The following is a 17,492-nucleotide window of genomic DNA, read 5'->3' as shown; positions in this document are numbered from 1 at the left end:
GTTGTTTATGATGCTGTATTTTGCTGCAATGTTCCGTTGGTTTCAGCCTAGTATGGTGAAAACACCTGATACTTCCTGTATAAACCCAGAATGGAGGATCTAGCATCAAGAAGGCTGTAGTCATGTTTCTAGGTAGAGGTACTTTTTATTGTATATCATGTTTCTGTTGTCCAGAAGAAGTAGAATTTGATAACTGCTTTGATCCCACTGATTTTCTATTTGACTGTATTTACTGTACTGTTGCTTTGGTCGCAGCCCCGTACGATGAAAGCCGGATACTGAACTGTATACCAAGGTGAAAGCATTGAATGGATCCGGTTGGGATGTGTTTTTATCTGAACCTGTCCATGTGCTTGGGAACTGATTCAGCTTGAAAGAATGCGATGAACTCTTCATGCTTAAGCTGAAATTTTTCAGGTTCTTAACCATGTGATGGGTTTCAGCTCCAGTATTATATTTTCCCAGTTTCTTTCATGGTTGATGTCCTCTACTGAGGTTCTCAAGCTTATCATGGTGTATTGGTGATTTTTGGATGAAGTAATGGTTGCTTTGGGCTCTTTCGATATTATCATTGCAATCCACTGGATAAGTCTATTTTCTTCTAGATGACAATCAAAATTGAGTGAGAGTACTCATTGCCAACATCCTTTCCTTCATGGTGATCGCTGGAGTTGAAGTTCAGCTTTTCAAGTGATCAGAGCCCATGACAAGAGGCCATTTGTTCTGTTCCACACGAAAAGAGGTTCGTTAACATCTTTAAGTAAATAATTTTTCCTTTTTGTACTATACCTGAAATCTGATCTTCTCGTCTGCTGGTTGGACATTTACTCTTTAAAAATACGATTTTAAACCACTCATGGTGGGTTTTAGAGGTTTATGATTTATCATATATATTTGATCAACCACAATTAAGATGACTCTGTTCTGTCATGTATAAAAACTGGAAAAGTTGTTGATCAACCTTCTCCATGTCAAGAGTTAACCTTTTATTGCTATTCTTTTGTCAGTATAGTCTTCATCACTCATGGTCACAGCAAAATGAGGAATGCTTTGATTGCTGAAAAGATGATCCTAGTTCTTGGTATAGAATCCTACAATATTATTATAAGTAAAGCCATATACTTTGTTGATTAAACCACAGGGCATCAGTGTTTAATGTTGGAAGATCAGTCATTGAATTCTTGTATTGCAGCAGAACTAATCTTCTGGGAATTTCTTCTCTAATGTTCTCAAAAGACACAGTTGATGAGGGAGATTTGGTTTTATTTTATTTATTGAAAGCTAGATAAACTACTATTCAAATTATTCATTAGGAGGATTTGATGATTTTTCCTTCTGTTGGAATCTGTTGGCTGTTTGTCCGAGATACGTGCCATGAAATCAACTAGATCTATTATGTATTAATTTTATTTTGAGGTGTTGTCTGATTGTGTTTCTATTTCAATTTTCAAATTATAGTTATCCGATTCTTGATTTATTGGTATTGAGTTTTTTGCGTAAGGTGTCTTGCGTCTCTTGAAGAGGCGAATTTGAAATCTGTCCCACTTTAAAGTAGGATAAAAGTGTGTTGAGTAAATTAACTCTCTTTACGCATGTGGTTTTGTTCACATTTTATTAAAAACCTTCAAATCGTGACTGCATACATTTGTCATCCATTAGGTGATATGATAAGTTCCATTGTTTAACCGAAAATGTTCTAGCTCTGTTCATTGAAGGTTTTTATATCTCGAGAATCCAAACAATTTTTATCTCATTCTCTGTAAAATATGATATACCATACCTGCTTTCATGATTAATGTTCACAAATTCACATATAAAACCATTAAACCATTGAATTATACAACTGATCATCCATAATAATAATAAAACCACTGCATGAAAAAAACAAACACAAACATATATATAATCAAGGCAGACATCTCCACTAACCCAGTCAACACTAACTCTCCCAATATTCCACTGCCCCTTTATTATAATAAAACTTCATAGTATATACTCACACAACACCCAAAACTAAAACACACACACACACAAACACATGCACACTCATCCCTGTCCCTCCTTGACTGCCCAAACAACATGATCCTGTGGCAAAAAGTGGCAAACAGGGCACAGTCCCAGGCTTCACCTTCAACACCTTAAAAGCCAAATGTTCCTTATTCCATCCTTCAGTATCCTTATGACACAACCCCACAACTTCCACCACTCCTCCATTATCCTTCCCTTCCATCCTCACCTTATACCCACTCACCTTCTCATTCACATGACAATAAAACACAGCATAAGCATAAGGCTGTGCATGGCAAAACCACCATCCTCTTCCCTTTCATCTTCTCTACTCCATCAATCCTATACTCTTGTTTCCCACTCTTCTCCTTATCCTTAACCTCTGTAGACACCACCCTCACTTTTTGTTCCCCAACTTCTCAGTGCTGAACTCCACCATAGATTGAAGTGATGTAACACACTGCTTCTCCTCCTTTACTTTCTCTTCACATTCTCTCAAAGTCTTCTTCATCAAATAAGTGTCCATTGAACCAGGTTCAATGGATAACCTAGTAGGATTTGTGCTAGCTTGGATGATGAGAATGGGATGGAGTTTTGCCTTCTTGCTAGAAACAAAAGAAGGTTGTGCCTTTGTTGTTGTATGTGAAGTTGAAGTTGGTTTTCAATTCAGTTCCAGGATGTAAGTCTTTTTCCAAGAAGAAGAGTGCAACGTTTGGAGTCATCCCTTGAGCTGTGTGTCTGAGGCTGCGTAGTTGTACAAAAAGGGACCGTATTTGGGCACTGTTACTACAACTCGTTGTCGTTTCTTATGATGATTTTTTGGGTCTACGTTGACGCCTGTGTGACCTTTTCTCGTGTCCACATTGACTCTAACTTTGCTGACGTCGACTGACGTCATCTTTGTTTTTCAGCTCATCATCTGTGAATTTCAACGGTCAGATATATAGAGTTTAGTGTAGGAACATCCATAGATTTACATACGTTCCAATGAACCATTGAATATAAATAAAAACCACAACTAATCAACCAAAAATTAAATTAATATTTACTGTGCTCCCTAAACTTCACTGTATTTAACTGTTGATTCTGCAGTTGATGTATTATATATACATATAGATCAATAAATACAAAGTAAAAGGGAAGCTAAAAGTAGAGAGGATGAATTGAGAGGAGATCGAAAGAGAGAACCAATAAGTGAGAGAAGTTTGATAGCGCTGGGCATGGGAGTGTTTGGCAAGACTGAGTTCCAGTAGAGCTCCCCTTTTGATGTTTCACCATGGCTCACTGCTGCAACAGTACTGACCTGCAGCAAAAACATGCATATATAGTTTTCTAACTCAGCTCATGATATATCTCATGCATGCACAAATTTAATTTTGTAAGTAATGAAAATAAATGAAGCTAGAGAAGAAAAGGGATTGAAGTCCATGCATGCAAATAAAGGAGACTATATGTTATAATACGTCTAATTTGTAGATAGCTCTGAAAACACAAAGATAAGAAGATATATTTCTGGGTTTTCAATTCATAATTATCTCAAACACAAACAGATAAGATATATAATACATGAATGGTAATGAAGTGAATAGACTTATGATCACAAGAGCAAAAAAGATAAGCTCAAATGAATGTTAATTAAGAAGGATGCTATGCTTGCAAAATCATGAAGAAATCATGTACCACAGCTTGACCAATATATATGAACTCATGATGCACTAATAAATAGATATAAGAACACAAAGATAAGGAGAAGACAACATAATACATGCTTAATTGCTCATGAGTTACATGCATGCTAATGAAGTGGATAGACTTATGATCACAAGAGCAAAAAGATAAGCTCACATGAATGTTAACAAGGATGCTATGCTTGCAAATCATGAAGAAACCATGTACCACAGTTTGACTAATTAATATATATGAACTCATGATGAACTCATAAATAGATATAATTAATTAAGAACATAAAGATAACGAGAAGATAACACAATACATGCTTAATTGCTCATGAGTTACTTACAATAAGAATAAAAGGAAATTGAAGAAAGGGAGGAAGGAATCCATGAATGAGAGTGATTAGAAGATGGCCTGAAAGACAAGAGGGATTAATGTGGGGAAATATATAGAGATTAATATTGTCATAATGTCAAACTTCCCTGTTTCACGCCATTGATTAATGTTTTTAAGCTTTTAATAGCAGTGTTTGGTGGTGTGGATGCATCCATTCATAAGTATACGTTTGTTCCTTTGTTTAAACAGTACTCTTTGGATCCAGTTGGCATTTTTCTTTTTCATGAGTATACGTTTGTTCCTTATTTTTCCTTTCCTTTTCATGGCAGTGGTTGTAAATGTTTCCAAATTAGCCATTGCATGAGGAGGCAAATCAATTTTGATATTGAGAATTAATGTCTCAATTATTCATATATATGTATATATGTATTGTAATGGATAATTAGAATAATAAAATATGCACACCCATTTTATCTAGCAAAACGTCAAGATATATGATTAATAATGGTTTTCATGGCCCTCATTTTGAGACAAATACACAACATCACAAAAAAGAGAGATTAATTAAGACTGATCACTGTTATCTTAGGGATGTGAGAGACATAATAAGCCTTAATTCTCTTTTGTTATAATATATATTTTCTTCATTGTTTTAATTGAGAGAAAATGTTAATTACTTACTGGTCTATAAGTGGTTCTCACATAGAGGAATTAATCTCTTGCATGTAATTCTTTAACTTTTTAATCATAAAAAGATTTTTATTTTTATTTAATTTTATTTTTATTTTGTGAGTGAAACATAAATGATATGATGTCTCAACCAACTTAACTTTTGTTTGTCTTCAATTATTCTTAATTATAGTGTCATTTTTTTTTGTCATTTGTCTCATCACATCTACAATCCTAGTGTAATTTGAAATTTGTGATTAAAGGCCAACATAGTTTGATTTAACTCAACAAACTACAATAATATATTCTTAATTTATAAAAGGGTGAATTACAGGGATGCAAAATATATGATTTTAATAATCTTTGGCGTCAATGAATGGGATACAACAAGTGATTTTCTCCTTCAAAATTACATTAAATTATCGCTTAAAATTATAGCCTATTTCCCAAAATATAAAATTCAAGCCTTAAGAAATTAAGTTGATGTGTGTGTGTGTGTGTGTGTGTGTGTGTGTGTGTGTGTGATGAGAGAGAGAGAGAGAGAGAGAGAGAGAGAGAAGAGGTTGTAGGCAAGTTGTTGGGGTCAAATCCAAAATTAATTTTATTATTTAAAAACTTAGAGTAGAAAAATTAGTAATGTGTTGTACTGTTTCTATTTCTCCAACAAATCTAACATTATGAAAAAAGCTTTTTGAGTGGTTGGACTGATTTGGTGGATTTGAGCCGAAATGGCAGCATGATCCGGTGAACAAAAAGAGATTTGGGCTTAAATATTGGGCTTAAAGAAAAGGCTGAATGGTAATGGATAGGATTCGGCCTAATAAGGTGACCCAAGGGTAGATTTTTTAAAGTGGATACGGAATTTTGCCTTTATTTCAATTTGTATTAAAATAAACATTGAGCTTTTATTTCATTTTATAGGTAAGATAATTGAGGCTTTCCGATGAGTTTTTATGACATGGACACCAAAATATCTAAGTGGATACCCATGATCCACGTTAGCCGTTTGCGTGGAGTGTGCCACGTCAGATACTTTGACGTCCACATCACTAGAAACTCACCGAAAAGCTCCGATTATATAACCGGTGAAATAAAAGCAATGCTCAGTGTTTATTTTGATATAAATTAAAAGTTAGTGCACAAATAAAAATAAAAATAAAAGTAATATTTTGTACTCACCCAAAAAAAATTTACTTGATGATCCTAGCTACTTTGTTGAAAATTTTTATATTGGGAATTAGGGTTTTCCAAATTTTATAATGCGACTACATTCATGATAGTTGTTTGTTAATTTTTGCCAAGATGAGTGAATAGGCCGTTATAGGGAATGATAAACTTCATGACAGAATGAGGGTGAGGTATGATCGTTAGTGCCTCGATACCATCAAAGACAACTACTACTCACTGATCAGAAACGATTTTCACTTGTAATTTAAACTCTCATAATTTGTGAAAGGTTATAACATAAACCAACTATCACCAATAGACCAAAATGCAAGAGGAACCACTTTAGAGACAGAGTTGCTGTCAAGCAGCTAAAGATAAAGCCATCATTCTTCTGCTACCTAGTGTTTTCAGAACGCATGGAGTTGGAACTAAATGCTAGTACACTGTGCGGAAGAGGCACAGTGCCTTCAATGTGTCAGTATAGCATTGGTGATCCATCGGATGTCTTGAATGGAGGAATCAATATGTTAAATAAATCACTAGTACACTTATGTGTTTTGATTTGTCAAATATCTATTGACTCTAGCTTTCTAACTATAATTACCTTGCAGAAAACATTCTTAATTTGTTCAGCTAGAAATTAAATGAATGCATGACAACAATTCTTGCTGCCAATGCATTCAATGTTAATTCCTATGTTTATCAAGTATTTATGTTCTTGATTAATTAATTAATTTATTTTTAAGCTCATGTCCTCTTGAAAAATTCAAACTTCTCATTTACTCACTACTTTCAATGCCCAAGTTTCTTTATCCCAAGCAAGACACTGAAAACACATCTCAATTTCTCATTACCAAGTTGCCACTTGCCAACAAGAACAAGAGAAAGGTGACAAATAGTGATGTATTGGAACCATAACCTTTCCAAGAGTCAAAAAGAGATAGGCCTTGATCGATGTTCTTTAATTCAAAACAAAAATAATCACTCCACTTGATCATGACTAGTTATAGCAATTTATAATTAATGAAAACCAAAGTTCATCATCATCAACTTCATATATAAATTCAAAATGGATTAGAGGGAAAAAGGAATCTAGCTAGATCAAGATCAAGACAAATGCTGGCATGGGTGTTTCTTTGCTTTGCTTTGCTTTAAAAACTACTATTTTTTGTTTTTGAAGGACAATATATATAGTGTTGCATTAACTTATTCACTAGTCATACACCTAATTAATACCCTTCAAATGCATTAATGGCAAACAAACAAACAAGCAAATCCAATTTATGACTTTAGTTAAAAATTTCTCATTCTTCTAAAACACACCAAGTGCCATCTCCTCAAGATAAGAAGAAGAAAACCATTAACATCATATATACAACAACAAAAACAACAAAAAGAGGCCACTATCAATATATCAGCAGTTAAACTTTTGTCATAACACTATATATATATATATATATATATATAAACAAGAAATTAAACCATTAACATGAAAATTCAAAATTGGAGTAGTAGAAAAATTCTCTGGAATGAGAAAAGCATGCATATGATGCATCCATTAATGATTAAAACTTAATGCAAATTACAAACAAGAGATCATTAAGGAAGCAACTCAAGATTGATTCAATTAACAAACAAAGCTTCCCATATATCAGAGAATGCCCGGAGAATGACAGGGTGGTGATGATAAGAGTTCAATGAAAGATAAGACTTTAAGAGCTTCTCAAGCTCTTTTTCAGAGAACATGATTTGTTTCTCAACAATCATCTCCACCATTGAGCTCTTGAAATCCCCATAAGGATCCTCTGATCTCTTAACTACAGCAAAACCATTCTCTTCAAGTCTCTCTTTCCTCACTTTCTGACGATAAAACGAAGATGAGATCTTGTGCTTATAAATATTTTTCTTCTTATTTGCAATGGAAGACGAACGCTGATAGAACTCAGAAGAGTCAGAAGAGAAGCTTTTTGATGACAAAAGAGTTTCTGATTCCTCCTTCCAAATATTATCATATCTTCACTACTAAGAATGCACCCAACTCTTCATCATTATCACTTGATGAAGAGCTAGTAAATCCATATCCATTTGACAACAACTTCTTCTCTTGAATGATGACAATGATGCTGGTGAAGCAGGAGGGCAAGTCCTCCCTTCTCTATCACCACCACCACCACCACCACCACCACCCAGTGTCCTCTTTGATCTTCTTCTCCTTCATTAACATTTGAAATGGCATCATAGTATTCTTGCAGCAGCTATTGCAATTCATAGATAAGTGAATGGAAGCAAGTGTCCATCTCCGAGACCGGGTTTCCGACGTGGTGGTGCATGTAGTTTGGAGGAGACGTGAGCCATTGAAAAATCCATGCAAAAACGTTTCTTCAATTTTTACTCATGTTGTTGCTCATGTTCTTCTCCATCATGCTAATGCTGCTATATATAACTTTTTTTCTTCTTTTTGGATAATGAGGAGCTAGTGTTTGAAGATAAAGAATGTGGAGTTTGTGTTTAAAGAAGGAAGAGGGGGGAAGAGAGCATTTATAAATGAGGGTTTGAAAACTAAAGAACAAAAATAGGAATCATAGCAAGGCATCAATCATCAATGAATTTTTCATTGTTAATTATTAGTACATTATTGATGTGGAATCTTTTTGTTTGAAAGGAAGTAGCACATGAGTTTAGAGTTTAGAGTTCCAATTTTATGTTTGTATTTAACCAATTATGTTTTTTATTTTATTTTATTATTAATGGTATAATGGTGTTATTTATCAAAGTAATTTTTGAAAATTTGTGGAAGTTGACTAATTTATCACTCTTGCCATGGAAAAAATGGTAATAGTTAAGTAATTAAAATAAATAATTTTATGTATAAGTGGACAAAAAATTTGTTTCACTTGAGAGATAAAAACTTCAAATTTTTTATGCAATCATGTGGTGTGTGGTGATTAAAATTTTGAATGGTGGAGGGAGCATTTAAAATAATAGTTAATGTGTATATAAACTTTGGTGGGGTTTTTCATCCAATGTAGTATATAGGTTAGGGGTTAGGGTATTAATTTTATGTTTGTCTTTAACTTATTATGTTTTGTTTGGTTTGATGATTGAATGGTACTATTTATCAAAATAATTTTTAATTTTTTTATTAGACATTTGAGTGTTGCGGGAGCTCATTAGTTTAAATAGCTCCTGCCTAAAAATTATGTTAAATATAAAAAAAAAAAATTCTACGTAATATACAAATCATGACAATTCACATTGCAACTAGGCAATAATCATTTTAACCCACAAAGACCTCCCCAAAAATATGTACGGTTTTCTATTTAAAAATTTCACGTATCCTCTACTTATTCTTGTGAAGATTCGATCAGGTGTCACACACGAGTCAATGGATCTTTGGTGGCAATAATAATAATAATAATAATAATAATAATAATAATAATAATAATAATAAATTAAAACAAAAATTCAAATATTAATGCAATCATGACCATGATTAAAATTTTTGAATGGTGAAAGCAATAGAAAAATAGTCTATATCTCAAAAATTCTTAAAATGGTAACATACAAAATTAGTTAAAAAGAAGAGACATCTTTTTGGGGAACATACTCACCTCCACTCAAATCCTTACATAGAAAAGGCTCTAGAGTACATGTCTCTTAGTCTTGAATCTCTTGATAAGTCTCTATTTATTACTGAAAAAAGTAAACAATAACATAAAACATGCAACCACTTATCATGACTCAAAATAAAAATAAAAAATATAAAAGTTCAAATTTTTGATTCACAAAAAGGGTTGATGGGGGGTTTGATAGGTGTCCTAAAGCTATGGCATTGTTGACAAATGCCAAATAATACAAACTCATCAGAGTACCTAGCTACTTAGCTCACAAGCCTTTGTTCCTATCAAGAGATATATACAAACTCATCAGAGTACCAACCTTTCCTTTTTCTTTCTTTAGTTGTTCTCAAAACTTTTTTATTAATCAAAAATACTTATCAAAGAGGCAAATAGTCATGGACCAGCAACATTAGACACACCCCTAATTGTACTTCCACTTATCGCATGTGTAAAAAAGAATTTATCAAATATGTGCGTAATTAAAGAAGGATTTATTTTAACACTAATAGTATTAAAATTATTAACAATTAGTTATAATTTTTTTTATAAACCTATGAAAATGAGATTCACATGTATTTTTTTACAAGATTTTTAATGCTCATTCAATTTGTTCTAATTTTTGTCATGTATATTCTTACTGATTTATGAAATTATTATTATTATTTTAGTATAATATTCAAAAAAGTGATACATTAAGGAATCTAAACGTGCATAAAAACGTGTATCCATAAACTCTACACAAACACATAGATATATATATATATATAGATATTGTGCCGGTTGTAAAAATTAAAATCAATATTGACGTAGATGACAGTGACCACAAAGGCATCAAAGTCTAGAATATTATTTGTTTAAATGTTTTCTATAACAAGAGTGACAAGCACAGTAAACAACATATACATGGGTCAAGAATTGAAATCTAGCATATATACGTTTAATCATCGACATCAAGTGTAAGTTGAGGGTTGATAGTCATATTTGAGGGCTTTACTATTAATACTGTATTCAGCTGGATTTAAATTGAAATTTTTTTAAATATGTCATATTAATATTTTTTATAGTGGGGTCAATGTTGCTGATTTATGAATCTTTGATTATTTATTTTATTTTTTTAAGAAATTAAGTGGAAATTAAATTTATGATTTGAAACAAAACACTATTTTTAGTTTCATTCACTATTCTACATTGGTTATTATATATATAAATATAAACATTTAGGTAACCATTTTTATTTATCTAATTTTCAAATTAAAAAATCATTTACAAAAGCCAAGAAGAAGAAAAAATTATAATCTTAACTTGCAAATATAAAAAATTCCAGTTGAGTATAATCAAAATAATAAAAGCCAAGAAGAAGAAAATTATATTCAAATTTTCTTAATGGGAAGTCAACCTAGGTTCCAAACTTGTAAATTTTATATATATATATATATATAAAATTTATTTCTTCTCAAGTACCTCAATTTATAAATTATAAAAGCATGCAAGGGCAAACCAATATGATTTGGTTAAAAATTTCATATTTAATGGTATTAGCTTCATTATGAAAAATATTTTGTATTGAAAGTTTAAATTCTGACAGCCACGTGATAGTAGCAATGGGATCTCGATTATAAATGCTGATTTGTAGTTTAAATCCCGAGTTATTAAATGAGAATGTATAAAGCTTCACGATGAATTCTCGGTTTTGTGTACACTTTTTATTATACTTATTCCATTTTGTTAAAAATTCATCCTCTTAAAATAAATAAATAAAAAAATAGCAAATTAAATCCAAATTCCCAGGCAATGTTTTTGCTGCATGGGTATAAAGAATCACTGTCCATAATAAAAGAAAGTTTTGTCGTTTCCCTTGTCCTAAATGTCTGGTTTCCCTTGTCCACTCCAATGGATCTAGTTTGTAACAAGACAAGCTTTGTCTTGCTGGACTCAACTGTCCACTTCCATACATCATACAAATTAAGACAATGAAAATACAAATTAAGACAACGAAAAAGAGAGAGAGAGAGTAGAAACTAGAAAGTAGAAAGTAGATGAGAAGGAGAAAAAAAGAAGAAAGAAACAAAAAGAAAAGGTTTGACACACGCACATTCATTCTCTCTTAATGCATGGCAGGGATTTTGATTTTGGACTTACAGCAGGACCATACACCATTTGGATGTGAATGCCATGTATTTAATTATCTGTACAAAAAACAGGACTCATATCTCAAACTTGCACGTGAAAATTGTACATCCCTATATTTTTTAATAATTATTGACAAACCACAACGGCCTATTCAGGAAGAAATAATCGCGCAGAATCAAGATGTGATTTATCCTTATCTATTTGATTGTTTGAACTTAGTAATTTTTAGAATAAAAAATAACAAAATTTTAAAATACTGACTAATTTATTGATATATTATATAATAAAATAAATGTCAAAATTTATACACCCATAATAAAGTAATAAAGTAAGAGTCCTATTTCTCAGTTTTGTAGGAATTACTATGGAAACACGTTCACAGGATTATTATTATTATTATTATTGTGGGAGGTGATTGTTACGTATATTTATGAGATTATTTTATTATTAATTCAATTTTTTTTAAAATTTAATTATATTTTTATGAAATTATCATTTTAGTTATTTTTAGTTATGTCATCTACTTTCTCATTTGTTTGTTGAGAAGCTCTTACTGAGCCCGCATCTGATTCCCTTGGGACAAGTTGAACTTGATAGAGAAAATGAAAAAAAATAAATAAATAAAAAATCCAAATATAAGTAAAATGGTATTATTATTTTTTTCAAAACTAATGATAATTCAAATATATTTTAATTAGAAAAAAATTGCCCCAATGATTTCATAGTCTATTAGCACCAAAATCCCTTGGGTCATGAGTGATAGTAGATTTCGATAAATTCCTTGTGAGCTAGGGACTTACATTGTCCCTATGACCCAGATGGCCGTATGGAGTACAATGGCTTGTTCATCTTGTTGAAAAAAAACATGGAGGGTATTAGTAATTTTTTGAAAATTTTGAATTACCACAATCCAAAGACTATATATTTTGTATTTGCCCCTCATTTTAAATATTTTAAAAATTTTTGTTTTCTTTGAAGGCTTTTTTTTTATTAACCATAAAATAATATAATTATACAAATAAATATGTTGGAAAGTATGAAAATGTACATACACATATAACCTATTTATATGTAAAAACTCAATAATTTTAGCCCCTCTATTATCAAATGCACCCATTTGGTCTTTTTATTTTTCTCTAGCGAGAAATATCAGTCTTTGCTCAATCAATTGTTATTGTCACTGTCCATTTTTCGCTGATGTGGCATCCACTAACATTGAGTGGCATACGCTTTTTAATATAAAAAGAAAACCAATGAATGACTTGAAATATTGGTAAAAGTTTCCACATCATTTTCGGATTATGCTAATGTGATATCCATTAACACCGATGTGAAAAACTTTACTAATATTTTTAAGTCATTTATTAGTTTTTTTTATATCAAATGTGGATTTGTCGGTGTTTAGTGGATGCTATATTAGTGAAAACGGACAGTGACAATGATGATTATTAGGGTAAAAACAGATATTTTCCAATCGAAAAAATAGATGGATCAAATAAATATATTTTATAATGGAGAGACTAAAATGATGGCATGACTATAACAGAAGGACTATTTTGAGGAGTATTCCTTATATTTATGAAGTGATTATAGAGGAGATCAAGGTTACGGCCATGCCTTTGGTACTTGACCCACTTTTCCGGGACTTCCATAGTTCCATGTGAGTCTTAAAAGATTTTTTTATGCTGACCTGGCGCTACATCAGTTAAAATGTTAATAAAAAATTTAAAAAAATTGTGATTCAAGTGGCGAAAAATTATGTAGCCATCTCAACTTTGAATTTTCACTTCAGCACTAATTACATTTTAAAAAAAATATAAATACATAATTATGTAATTATATAAATATATATATGAACGATGCCAATTAAAATAAGTATTATCTAATATCAGAATGAACATGTTTAAAATTTAATAGTAAAAATGAATAATATTGCTTAATACCAAGTAGTAATAATACGATCAAGCCTTTATCTCTTTATCTATATTTGTATAAAAATTAAAAAATTAATTATATATATTAAAAAAAATACTATGCTTACTAACTGGGTTTATTCAAGTTAATATCAAGAAAATAGCCATCAATGAATTTAAAAATCTATTTGATAATTCTTTTAAGGGAAAATTACTGTTCACCCATCGTAATTTTCAAAACTTCCCAAAAACCCCCTCCTACTTTTACACACCCCGGACAGCCCTTCCGTTAGTGTTTAACTTCCCTTTTACCTCCTACCGTTCACTTCAAATGGGTCCATGTTGTGAAATCCCATTTTTGGCCTTGAAAATGGTGGGAAAGAAAAGCGTCAAATCACATCATGTTCATCTGATAGACAATGCCTAGGAGTTGCATTACATCTTGTTGTTCTCCTCATTATCATATCCGAAATATATAAATCGGTTTCTCAAACAGAAAATGAAATTGATTTCCATCGGATTGGTCAAGTTCACTTCATCTTCAAATGAGCTGTAGTCGATTTTATTGTCGAGGCAGAGCATGTGCCATTGTTGTCTTCTCGTTTATGGTTTAGAAAGTTGTATTACGACGAGAAGAGCAATGAATTACTGACGAGTTCATTTCGTTAGTAAAGTTCTTCTCGCTTTATGGTTATCTATTTGTATATTTTTAAATAATGTTTAACTATTTGCTATTATCCGCTTAAATATATTACTAATATGTTTAATAATTGTCATATCCGTTTAATACTTCCCATCTCCGCTTTAACATTATCTTTACATGTATAATCGCTCATATTAACGTAAATTCTCAAATTCTCCGCTAAAAGCGGAGATCTTTTTCGCTTTGATCCCGAATTGTTGGCGGTGGCACGGGCGGGTGGCAAGGCTATGGTATCCCGCGATAAGAATTACACGCATCGACATTGATTCTTATGCCGTAAATATAAATATCCGAACACCCGTTGGCTGTCATCACGATCGACGTCGGCCACTATGCGTTTAACTTTTTCTGATATGAAGAGTCACCGCTGTGGACTTCACACCACAAATAACCGGAAGAACCCTCCCCATGGACAACTACTCCTCGTCAGTCCTCATCATCCTCCTCCTCTTCCTCCTCTTCCCATGGACAACCACTCTATCCGAGAAAGGATGTTTCGTGAACCTTCTTCCTTATCTTGAGAATCGTTTAGCCGCAATCACGCAACAAGTTAAACTATCTTTTTCAGCTTGAGTCGAAATGCCTCTCATAATTGCACGAACTGCAGGATTCTTCACGGTGGATCGACGGCAGCAATTAGCTTGAGCATTTCGACTCTGGGTAAGAAAAAGAAGGTTTTTCACACGTATTTCGTGATTGTGGAGGATTCTCTGAGGAGGGAGATCGGAAACATCCTTTAAGATCGAGGTTGATATTTATCACTGAGACTTTCTCATACGGCTTTAAGAACATTACGTCGATGTACTAACTATTACGCTACGTGTTTTAACTATCGTGGATCTTCGCTTAAGTCCCGACCACTGACACATTGATTAATAGTCGCTTTTCAAGTCGATGCGCATGTTATCGACAACTCGTGAGCATTCGAATGTACTGGACACTTGTTTTCGACTATACGAGGGTCGAGTCGTGAGTGATCAAAGTCCGAGAGGGACGTTGTAAATGTTGTAAATGTTGTAAATCTTTTATAAATAAAAACGAAACAAGTTTATTTTGAATGTGAACTTCGAAATTTAAACAGAGACCTAGTAAAAACAATGTGGGAAACAAAAGAACGTCATTGTAAACAATTTAAAAAGTTAAACAATGACAACGTTGTTTAAGAAAATACGTAAAGATGTTTAAACAGGTGACCCGGGGAGGTACCCATCTTCAACGTGATGTCAGTGAAAGCATTCAATTTAAACAATAACATATATTTTAAACAGTTAAATAACTTTATTTAAATGGTTTACGATTATTTTACATGATATGAGACTTTTATTTAAACCTAGGTAATCGTTATGTTAAACACTATACGTATCCGCTTAAACATAAAAAAGCTCAGCGCTTTAAACGAGATACTCATGTCGACGTAATGACTAATATGTCTTCATCGCGACAGTGACATATATTTTTACTTTTTTGCCCTTGGGATGGAGGGAAAAATACCGCCCAATCACATCATGTCTAGTCTAACCTCCATGACTTTTTGTCTTCATCAGCGATGAATATATATATATGCACTTTTTGTTTCGCTTATCCGATCGCTGCTTGTTGTTTACATCTTCTTCTTCTTCTTCTTCTTCGGGCTTATTTTTGTTCTTTATTTCATTTGGTTTGTACGATTTCGGTTGTCGACCTATATATATTATGGAGAGTTTTTGGTATCGCTAGATTCAACGGGGAGGGAAGAGTGCTAATGTTCACGGCTCGGACTTCTTGGGAGTTGGTAGTTACTGAGATTTATGAGCGATGGGGTCTCGAAGTTTCTATTGTCAGTGGTTAAGTTCATCACACCCGGATGGATATAAAACGGTTTCGCCCTAATAGAAAACGATGTTGACTTCCAAATGGACGTGTCACGTGCACTCCATCTTCAAATGTGTCGTAGTTGATCTTGTCGTCGAGACGTAAAAATGTGCCATTGCACGATCCTAATGAAACGCAGCTTTCACTCGTCAGTAAGTTCCTTCTCTTTAATTGCTCCAGCTGTTCGGGGTCATTAGTGTTTAAATATGTCCGTCACTAGTTAACATCTTGCACTAGTCGCTTACGTTATTAGTTAACCGCTAAGTATTTAATTCTAAAGTTTAAATATTGTCATTATCACTTAAACATTATATTCTCCGCTAACATATTGATCTTTTCATTTGATCGAAGTGTCGGTAGGAATTCGATTCTCGCGAGTGCTCCAATTCATCCCCATGGTGACCTCGACGCGCGTGATGTCTTCCTTCTCGCCGATCATTCGAAAGTCGTCGTTGGATATTGGACAACGCTTTGACGGTGTCAAACATTTCGAGGATGTATCAAATCATGCAATCAAGGGAATTTTTGACTTCAAATTCATAAAAGAATCTAAAAACATCGGGTAATCGCTGGAATGCTACTGAAGATGATTGTCTATCGAGCGCTTCATGCATCAAAAGAGTATAACAAAAATACTTTCGAATCAAGACAATCAACTGGCCACACACTTGCGGTGGTGGCATAGGTTCGTGCTCGCATCCGAAAAGCGTCCCAAAAAATGGGTTAGCGACGAGTGATTCGAAGCTCAGCGACCGATCCTCGTACAAGGCCATCGACATTCGTAGGGACACGTTGCGAGAACATGGTGTCCACATACCGCATAAGCGAGCTTGGTTGGGAAAAGAGCATGCCCGGGTGGTCCTCGACGGTGGCAGTCTCGACGCTCCACCACGATCGCTGGTATGTGGATAAGGGTGGGCCGAGATAAACCCCAGCTGCATTGCGATCGCGGGAAAGAGACGGTGATCGCTTTTTAAACTGCATTCTTTTTCTTTCAGGTAGCATTGTGGGATTCAAGAGGGCTTGCAGGGCGTCATTGTCTCGATGGTACACATCTCCGGGAAAAATATCGGCACACTCATCTGGGTGCAGGAAAGATGGAAACAATGGTTTTTCCACGCCGCCTCGGTGATAGTCGATCAACGAGACCGACGCCAATTGGACTTGGTTCATATCTAGGTTAGGCGATGCCTTATACGAGGATGGAGATTATCATGAGATAATTACCTTTGTGCCTGAGACAGTCCAAGGGCCTTGTGAGCGCAGTCGCAGAGTCTTCCCTTCGTCGCCACATGACATCCGCTCTTCGACATTTTGGAGGATAATTTTTATGAAAGCCAATGTCGACTTGGGAAGGCATCGAGGGAGGAGTGTCGGGTCTATATGCTTTCCGCAGTGCGTGAGCATCCACCCGCTAAAGAT

The 17,492-nt window shown here is 33.6% G+C and overlaps 1 protein-coding gene, 1 long non-coding RNA gene and 1 pseudogene across 3 annotated transcripts; 1 reads left to right on the top strand and 2 right to left on the bottom strand.

The window, feature by feature from the left end:
- The first annotated feature begins 64 nt into the window (after nucleotides 1-64).
- LOC120280854 lies at nucleotides 65-1,228 on the top strand. 2 transcript variants are annotated; one of them, XR_005542420.1, is made up of 3 exons: nucleotides 65-132; nucleotides 256-742; nucleotides 1,142-1,228. It is a non-coding gene; the product is annotated as an uncharacterized LOC120280854 (long non-coding RNA). The 2 variants fall into 2 exon arrangements; XR_005542421.1 differs by lacking the exon at nucleotides 1,142-1,228 and adding an exon at nucleotides 1,013-1,035.
- Nucleotides 1,229-2,025: 797 nt separating this feature from the next.
- LOC120281027 lies at nucleotides 2,026-2,905 on the bottom strand (annotated as a pseudogene).
- Nucleotides 2,906-7,383: 4,478 nt separating this feature from the next.
- Nucleotides 7,384-17,383, bottom strand: LOC120281026. The gene is made up of 3 exons (XM_039287975.1): nucleotides 17,298-17,383; nucleotides 7,970-8,065; nucleotides 7,384-7,867 (listed from the first exon to the last, which is right to left on the bottom strand). The coding sequence occupies exons 1-3, from the start codon at nucleotides 17,381-17,383 to the stop codon at nucleotides 7,477-7,479; spliced, it is 573 nt and encodes a 190-aa protein (XP_039143909.1). The 3' UTR covers nucleotides 7,384-7,476.
- Nucleotides 17,384-17,492: the final 109 nt, after the last annotated feature.

The sequence above is a fragment of the Dioscorea cayenensis genome, chromosome 17 (genome assembly GCF_009730915.1).
Source record: "Dioscorea cayenensis subsp. rotundata cultivar TDr96_F1 chromosome 17, TDr96_F1_v2_PseudoChromosome.rev07_lg8_w22 25.fasta, whole genome shotgun sequence".
NCBI lineage: Eukaryota > Viridiplantae > Streptophyta > Magnoliopsida > Dioscoreales > Dioscoreaceae > Dioscorea > Dioscorea cayenensis.
This window is presented reverse-complemented; position numbering and strand designations above follow the sequence as displayed.